We start from the raw sequence: 10,150 nt of genomic DNA on the forward strand, positions 1-10,150 counted from the left end.
TATAATTGCAAGTCTATTGAGGTTACGAGAATACATATTATATTTTCAGGTATGATTAAAGGTAAAAATGAAGAGTTAAGAACATTCTCTATTCATTTAAATAAATAATTGTCATTGTCTTTTGGGATCGAACAACTATGTAATTGCCATTGAAATCTTGAAGTAAATAGTCGAATCATGTTTACCATTTCTATGGACCGTATAATAGGCAGTACAATATCCATTAGATGTTGATTTGTATGAAGATATGGAACTAAAATTCAAAAGCTCTTCCGTAAGTTTCTTGAATATGGTAAAATATGTTCTCACTGAAGAATCACCTATCTTAATGGAATACAAATTTGAAGTCAACTTAGAGATGCATAAAACATAACAACGCGAAAAGAAATTCTTGAGTTCTTGCTAAATCATAGAAGCATCATTAATCTAAAGAATGTTACCCACAATTTCAGGATTGATAGAATAATAAAGCTACCATAAATCAAAGTGTTTTCTTCATCTCCAAATTAATTAAGATACGTTGTGCGAGCCCAATAATGATAATTAGAGTCTTTTAACACGAAAGAAACGAGAGCAAGATAGGGGATTTTTGTAGGTATGGATGTAAAAGACATCTTAAGATTGCAATTAGAGTTTTTGTTGTTGTTGATCTAGAAGTGGAATTAAAACTTGAAGAATTTTTTGTTTTTGGTGGAGAATTAGCCGTTGATGGATAAAAATTAGGGTTTCTAGAAAAGAGAAGTTGAAAAGGAACGAAGGAAAAATAAGAAAAGAAATGAGAAGGTTAGAAAACATTTGGTTTGGTCTCAAATACCATATTGTGACTGAAATCAACTTCAAAAACTTGTATTAAAATTTATATCTTAACTAAAATGTTATGTCACAAGGAAAGGGATTTGAATTATGATCTTAAAAGTTTAAATCAAAAGAAACTATATCAAGTTATCACATGGATAAGAATATTAGTTTAAAAACAAAGAGTCATTCTTTATAAGAAATTTGTAATAAAAATGTAAATAGCAGTGATGTAATGTGATTAATGTGCAAAAGTAAGATAATAAGGTAAAGAAAATCACACACAAATTTATTTTGGTTCACTATTAATCTTAGACTCTATTTAGTCTTCACACCATACGAGACTTTGCACTATTTTATCCACTAGTATTAATTAAGCTATTTGCCTTGTACTTGTCGCATATTTTATATCTAGATATCCATAGTATGTCACATATTTTATCTGCACATATTCGTGGCTATGGTATTTTTTTGTTTTTTGCCTTTCTAGAAGAGAAAAAGTGTTGATTGTCACTTGTACTTGCATGTACTTGATTCTTGTGTTTTTGTGTTTTGCAAGTGGTAGAACAAAGAGAAAGTTCTCTTGAAATTGTGGGTCGTCATTTTATGTTAAAAAGTGACTTGACTTGCTTATATTGATCTAAATAAAATCTAGATACAATGTTGAAATTAGAGATGGATCATTCCTTGCCTTTATCACATATTATTTCTCTTTAGTCCCATAAAAAATGTTCTTCCATGATTCTTTAATAAAGCTTGTTCATAAATAGTATCTTAAATGCAATATTTTTGAAATAATTTCAACATCAAACTTATTATGTGTTCATTACTGAGTTGACTTAAACTCATTTAAGAAAATAAAACTTACTTCAATATGTAAGAAAATGTTTTATCACGAATTTTCAACAAAAAGAACGTTCTTCTTCGTCAAACATAACATTATGTATTTTTTACTGTTGCTATGTTCTTTTATAAATAAGATTTTCAGATTACAACCAATTATTGTTTTCAATCTTAAAATACTAAAAAACACATATTAAATTATAAAATGATCAAAATATTTATTATTTTTAATACATTAAAGATTTTACCTCAACAATATAAATGTCAATTATCTATTTATATCTGTTATATTTAAGAATTTCTATCACATGAATTTACCTATATGTTACAAGTGACAATTTTACAAAATTATTAAGTGCAACATACATGGCACATTCTCCTTGCCTGTCATTTTAAAATAAAACAAATAATTAAATATGAATTCATAATTACAATAGTAATTCCTAAAATATTAATACTTGATTTTCAGTTCTTGCAATTAATGTTTGATTTTCTCTCCTTACAATTAATGTTTTTCCATTTGAAGAAATTTTATTCTTGAAAATTTAAATTAATTAATTCAATAGAATAGTTAAAAGGTGAACACTCATAACGTGTCATCCATTTGTCGTGTTTACATTGAATGTTATCATGCACTACCAAAATAAAAAGAATGGAACCTACATGGCTTAAATCTGAGTCCTAAGATTTTGTTGTCAATATCTTACCATCAAACTAAATTATTTGTAAGGTTTATTGTTTGCAAATTTAATATATAAAGAGAATTAAATGGGAAGAGTTTTTTATACATGGATAGTTAAATCATGAAAAAATTTATTTCAATGATATAGTGATTTAATTTTAACTAATTTGATTAACTATTACTTAAAAATTATAATTTTAATGATTCAACAATTCAATATTATCTATCTTCTAATAGAGTTTGAATCAGTCATCTCTATTTTATATAAGTTTAAAAATTTATTCACGATCTCTCTATATCTATAAATTATTAAATATTTCTAAATCGTATCTTCCTATAGATAACGCCTCTAACACCACTTACACGAAAGTCACAGTTAAAATATTCTACCATTTTTACTCCTATGCCTCCTAAATTCCTTTGAGACACACCTTCCAAATTATCCAATTTATTGAATCATACCCTTTCTCAAAGTCTATATTAAGTATTGAGGATTTATCTTTTCTTCTTTTTGTTAAGTAAAAAATTCACTAACCACTCCCACTAGTTGTTGCCTACTTGGTAAATATTAATTTAAACTTGCCACTTTATTACTTTTACACACACCTAAACAATTTAACGGCTACATGACTTTTTTTTACTGAAATTCTTCAAAAGGATAACTATGCAAGCAAGTTATAATCTAAAGGCCGACATTGTAAATGATAGGAAATAGAAAAGACCTAACTGAAAATAATTTTTTTTTTAAAGATTGATTAGAAATTTGGACCTAACTTAAAGAGTCACTAGTGTAATTTTGTTTATTTTATGAAATTAAAATGAGATACAAGTTGATAAAAGTAGTTAGAAGTAGAAATAAGTTTGACTGAATTAGACTTTATAAGACCTAAATTTGACCTACATCAAAAATTTTATGTCTAAGTCGATTTATCATCAGTCAAAAGCTCATTGTTAAGATTTGACTTAGTTTTTTTAAAAGTCCGACAAAAATAAAAACATATTTAAAAGTCTCATTTATTATTATTTTATAAGAGTCTACATCACTCATGACTAAATTTTACCAATAGACAACTAAGTTAAAATATCAATGAATTTAAATTTTATTATAGTATCTAATATTATATTAAATTAAATTTTAATTTTATTTTATAATAATACATTTAAATATATCAATAACTGATTTATATCAATATATTTAAATTACAAAAAATATTAACAAACTTATTATTTAAAAAAAATAAAATTTAATATATTGATAATATGATAAAAATTATTTATATTTAATTAAATAGACCGACATTATAAATTTAAAAGATGTTTTCAATCACTTTAGTCTAACAATTTTAACAACAATTCAACATTTTTAACATTATAAATTTTTAACATTTTTAACTAACATTGGTACGACGTAAACAAGGTCATAAATTAAATTGTCAGCTGATCTATTTACATCCTAGAAGTAATAAGAAAGAACAGTACGGTCACTCTTTGATTACTCTCTAGGTACAGTCAATAATGAAATAAATAATATTTCACCCCTTCTTCTCCGGAGAAAGAAAAATAAATAAATAAATTATAATATAAGAAAAATTGTCCAAATTAACTTTTCAGTGTTTGCGTGTATTGACTATGAAGAAAATGAGATTTATGATAGAATAAATAAATAAATAAATAAAAAGGAATTGTTGGAGTGTCACTTTCCTATATATACTCTTAACTCAACTTACCCACCACAAACCTCATCTTTCTCACACACATTTTTTCTTATGTTTTGTTTATTTATGTACCACATATCTCTCTCACTCTTTCTCTCTCATGAGTCTTTGAAGGATGTTTGTTTTATGAACCTAATGAGAAAAGGTCTTGTTTTTATTTTATTTCATTTCATTATTATTATTTCAAATACAAGACTTCAAATTTCATCCTCACTTTGCACCTCTACACATAATTAAATCACCTTAATTATTAAATACTTTTTTTTATGTGTTTCTTTATTATTCCTTAATTTTCTTTCAAGGGTTTCTCTTACTATATATATATATATCATCAATCAATAGTCAAAATAATCCATAGTAGTAGAAGATTTATATAAACAAAGTAACAACCTCAACTTGATTGTCCTTTGTCTTATGAATCCTCCTTAATTTGTTTGTTTAAGGTTGATTGAAAGGAGAAAAAAAAAACCTTTTTTTTTATGTAATTTTTTTCTTTCAATTCTATAGTTATATACTATATACTAAATCTTGAAATAATTTCTAAGAAAAATTAAACAAAAAAAATATGCTTAAGAATCAGATTCCTGATCTTTCTCTTAACATTAGTCTCCCAAATAGTGCTCCTTCTTCAATTTGCACTAACAATACAAATGAAGGAGATTTAGATTCATCTTTTGATATATGGAAAAATATTGATGGTTATTTCAAATCTAATAGTGATGGTTCAACTTCAATCAAAGGTAGTAGTAATCTTCAAAAAGATACACAACTTTCATTATCAAATTCAAACCCTCCTTTTGAAGTTGAGAGTCCATGGAAGAGAAACTTTGTTGCAAGAAAGGAATTAACAAATTATGAGGTTTGTGATGAGAGTGAAATATTAAGAAGACCCTTCAATGGAATTCCTCTTTATAGTGGTAATAATTCATCAATAATAGAGAAAGATTCAAAATTTTCTCTATATGAAGTTCAAAATCCTTCTTGTGCTATTAATTCTTCAAATAATAGTTGTGAGGGTTTTAAGCAAATCTCAAGGTTTAATGGTATAACCATGGAGAGTTTAAGGTCTCAACAATTTCAATACTTGAACAACCATCATCATCATCAGAAATATCATAATCATCTTCTACAACAAAATCAATTTGGGAGTACTATTGGGAATTATGAATTTGGAAATGGATTTTTGAGGTCAAGATCAATGATGGCAAGGCAACAAAGTAATAAGAGGAACATGAGGGCTCCGAGAATGCGATGGACTAGCTCGCTTCACAATCGATTTGTTCACGCCGTTGAGCTTCTCGGCGGCCATGAAAGTGAATCTCTTTCTCTCGTTCTCTCGCTTTTTACATGAGTATAGATCTTTTACAACAGTTGCACTTTTATAGTCAACATGTACTGTACTAGTGTAGAAGTAACAAAATCGTTAGATCTAAACATGATTTTAAATTGCGGTCAGCAAACTACAATTACAGTTGTATTGACCATAATTGTCTGTATTTTTATCAATATAAAGGTCTGAAACATCATTACAACTGTAGCTACACCTGCAATTTAAAATTATGAATCTGAATTCGACTGAATGTGTATCTTTATGTGACTACTACTTCTATAGTTTTTTTTATATTTAAAATCTTTATACAACAACTACACCGTTATAGTCACTCATTAACTATGTTAGTGTAAAAGTTGCAGAATCGTTAGATCTGAGTGCAACCACATATGTGACTACTACTTCTATAGTTCTATAATTTTCAATGTATTTTAAATTTAATTTTTTTTTGTTTGTATTTTCTTTGGATGATAGGAGCAACTCCTAAATCAGTTTTGGAGCTAATGGATGTCAAAGATTTAACACTAGCTCATGTGAAGAGCCATTTACAGGTATATAACTTAGCCCTTATAATTTTTCTTATCTTTTCTTACTTCACATATAAAAAAACAAAATTATAAAATAAAATAAAAAAACATACAAACACTCTCTTTCTATAGACTTTTTTTAAGGTCTATCTTAAGAGGCACAAGAGCCAAGGCATGCAGTGATTGAATGAATGAATGAACAGTGAATCTGTTTGTTTTGATGCACAGAACCAGACAACTTCTACTTTTCATGTGAGAGAGAAAAAAAGATAGAAAAATAAAAGTAAGGAAAAGTAGCCATCATTTCTCAATAATAGAATCAATTAACTTATCTTACCAATTACCAAACATCAACTTCATGCTTAGTGGTTACTATTAAACAAATCCCTAGAAGAAGAAAAAAGAAGCATTTGAATTAGGTATTTTGTACACTTTTTTTATTTGATGTTTACAGTACACATATTCAGATTTTCACATTTTTTTAATTTTATAATTATAATTTTAAATTGTAGCTGCAAAAACAATTACAATTATAATATTATAAATTTTAAATTTTTTGTAACAATATTATAATTATAATTTAAGTTACATCAATCACATTTGTTTAAAAGTTTCGACAATATAAAAATTTATAATATAATTACAACTGTAATTTAAAATCATAGTTATAACTATCTGATTCTATAGAAATGTTATAGTAATTTAGAAATCAAATAAAATTAAATAAGATTTAATAAAAAATTATTCTCATCAAAATCCAAGCTCGAGTTTTTTTGTGTGAAGAATTTGTATTTAATTAAAATTCCTTAATTAATTGACCTAATCACTTAGTTTGAATTTTTTAGTAATTTGATTTCATATATATTTGTATTATTTAGTTTTATATAATATTAATCTTAGTTGTCCTTGTTTTGGTTTGTGCAGATGTATAGAACTGTTAAAAATACTGACAAGCCAGCAGCTTCTTCAGGTAATTCATATTTTGAAATCACCAATGTGCTTTGTAGTATTTTACCTAATGCATTCATTTATAATAATTAATTCATTCATTGGTCTTTGTTCCAAATTTTGAGTCTACTTTACTCAATTCCTGTGAAGATTCCCCTCACAAAACCCTTTATGACTCAGACCCTATTAATTCATTCATATTTAAATAATTTTTTCTTTACATTTGTGTATAAAGTTCATTATTATTAGTATCAAGTACAAAACTATGTGAATTATTATAGTTACAAGTACAAAACTATGTAAAAATGAATATATTTTTTTTTCATATTTTTTTGGTGATAGAAGAAATTTTTTACTACTTCAAGTTTGGTTATAATTCTATGATTAAGAATTTTTAATGCTTATGGAATGCAATGTAACAGATGGAGATGAAAATTTCATGTCATTAACACCACCACATAATCAAAATAAGAACTATAATGTATCTCTAGATCATGATTTGGGCTACACTTCCAACAATTTATGGGCCAATTCTTCTTCAAGGTAACATTTCTTTCTTTCTTTAGTATTTTTTTTTTTTTGAATATTTGGGAAATTAGACCATCTCTTATGTTATAAATAATAATAATAAAAAATAATAACTGAAAAAAGTATAATATCAATATGAAATAATTTTACACTAATATTTAACAAGTGTAGTTCTTTTTATAAAAAAAAATTGTTACAATATATATATACATAATAAGATTATTAGTTTACATTTGATTTGATGATGGTGTAAAATTAATTAACATCCTCGGATAATAATAATAATAATAATAATAATAATAATAATAATAATAATAATAATAATAATAAGTATGAATGCATGGTTACATCCACTATCTATGAATGACTATGCATGGTTAAATCCATCCTTTTGTGAAACACAAAAGTGTTTATTTCTGACAACTTTTGCTTTTTCATACATTTTCACCAATTCTGCTTTTTTATTTTAAGATAAAAGTAGCTATTCCTCATATGGTTATGGTTGATACCCTTTTTGGTACAAATTCTTTAGATGTACATAAAGATAAAAATAAAATTTGAACCTAGATGAATTTTGAGTGGTAAATTATGTGCAAATAAACATTCAAGGAACTAACTTTTATTGTTCAATACTTTCTTTGGATCAACATTATCAATTTTGGAACAACAGATTTTCCACTCTATTTTGATTTCTTTTTTTTTTTTTACTTTCTTTTTTTGGTGCATTATTATTTTACTACTTTTTGTGAATATATATTTTAGGGTGAATATTTTTTATTTTACTTTCTATAGTTATCTATCATTGAACATCTTAATAACTAATATTATTTACTATACTATACAGTTACAAAAGTACTCAATTGAATTGAGTCATTTTTCTTGTGAAAAATAGTACTTTTTGTATTCTAGCTTTATGAAAGATGAATGCTTGGTACTATACTTTGTAATTCAAATTTTGAGTCAACCTAATGGGACAAAAGAGGACAGGATCTTGATATTATGAAAATTTGTACACAAAATTAGGTAGTGGAACAATTAATATATTTGAATTTGTACTTTCAATCCATAAATAAAATACATTATAAAAACAAATATCAAGCTATATATCTTAAAATTGATTTGTAATGTTATAAATACATTCTCATTTTACAAATCAATTTTATAGGATTGAGTTATGTTGAACTCAAATATTAAGACATATAACTTACAATTGTGATTACTATGAAAATATATAACAAGATATACCTTTTAGTAATAAATAATAATAATGGAGTATGGAGTTTTAAGGTGACTCGTGTGATGAGCTAAAAAAAACATCATAAACTTATTAACAAAGAGATCTAAAATTCAAAACACAAGAAAAGAAAAGATACATAATTACTAATTTTTAACATTTGCTTATTAAAATAAAAAAGTAAAGTTGCATTCAAATGATTAGTTGTATGTATTTCAATAATAAAATGAGTTTGTTTTATTTTATTTTTTATAAGCAAAATATCTGAAAATACTTTTATTAGTATAATAACTAATTTATACGAATTGAGATATAGTAAATAAATAAATATATATTAATGATAAAAAAAAATATTATTTATAATATAAAAAAAATGTGAAACAAAATAAATATTACAAGTGAGATAGAAAATATGTTCGACAATCATATTGACAATTGATGATAGATTCACACATTTTGAGCTTCCCTAAATCCTAATAATGGTCCAGAATTGAGTTGGCTTGTTGTCAGTTTTTATTCACATGCACAAAAATCTCAGTCTTCACATTTTTTTCTTGAAGATAGGGTTCCTTCAAGTCAGAAAGACAGGTAGTAATCTTCAATTTACTACCTCTTTTTCGTACACCTTTATTAATTACTAGTTAGTGTGTTTGCAAAGTTGCATGAGTAGAGAAAAATAAATATTAAAAAATAAGTGGAGTATATAAATATCACTCTAAAACTATATAAATATTGAGTTTAATTGATTAACGAAAATTAATTAATAATAAATTGATTGTTTAAAAGAATTTAAATTTGAATTAAAATAATTTTTAATTAAATTTCATTTGTCTTCTAAGTAAATTCTGAGTTATCATAGTCTTATTTTCTAAAAAAATCGAAGAAATGTAACACATACTTCAAACATAAAAATTCATTATATTATCATAGCTAATAATTGTAGTTATCATGTATAGTAGATAATGTTAGGTAGAGAGAAATTTTTTATCAAAAGAGGAGTGTCCAAATACATATATATACCTAAGAGTCTAAGAACTTTATAATTTTAATACTCACCTTCACACTTAACATGAGTTTTGAGTCCAATTTCCACATTGACATTCTTAATTCTGCTCTAATATCATGTTAAATATTTTAAATATCATTACCAAACACTAACTCAAAGAATGAGAATCTCCAAACACATGTATACATATATCCAGCAACTTGAAAATCTTACTAATGTAGAACTTCAATACATCTTTAAAAATGTCAAAAAGATATTAAAATATTCTTGATATATTTTTAATTTTTTATTTATTTATTATTATTCAAACTTTATAAGTCAAATTATTGAGTTAATCATTTTAAATAAAATTTATCTAATGATAATAATTATATGTACTAAACAGTGTTTTATAAAATATGTTATCAACATTACTCCTCATTAAATTTTTAATTTTTTTTTGTAATTTAAATTTTTAGAGAATTTTTTCATGAAACATACTCCCTTCAATCTCAAATAAAATAATAATAATAATAATAATAATAATAATAATAATAATAATA

The 10,150-nt window shown here is 24.9% G+C and overlaps 1 protein-coding gene across 1 annotated transcript in view; it reads left to right on the plus strand.

Annotated features, from left to right (window-relative positions):
- Positions 1–4,059: 4,059 nt before the first annotated feature.
- The window catches only part of LOC101493712 (uncharacterized), a 9,480-nt gene continuing 3,389 nt past the window's right edge, over positions 4,060–10,150 (plus strand). Inside the window, exons 1-4 of the mRNA XM_004513283.4 lie at positions 4,060–5,348; positions 5,840–5,916; positions 6,817–6,862; positions 7,263–7,383. Coding sequence (XP_004513340.1) covers positions 4,601–5,348; positions 5,840–5,916; positions 6,817–6,862; positions 7,263–7,383 — 992 coding nt within the window. The 5' untranslated portion in view covers positions 4,060–4,600. The remainder of the gene's footprint in view (positions 5,349–5,839; positions 5,917–6,816; positions 6,863–7,262; positions 7,384–10,150) is intronic.

Source organism: Cicer arietinum, chromosome 8 (assembly GCF_000331145.2).
Source record: "Cicer arietinum cultivar CDC Frontier isolate Library 1 chromosome 8, Cicar.CDCFrontier_v2.0, whole genome shotgun sequence".
NCBI lineage: Eukaryota > Viridiplantae > Streptophyta > Magnoliopsida > Fabales > Fabaceae > Cicer > Cicer arietinum.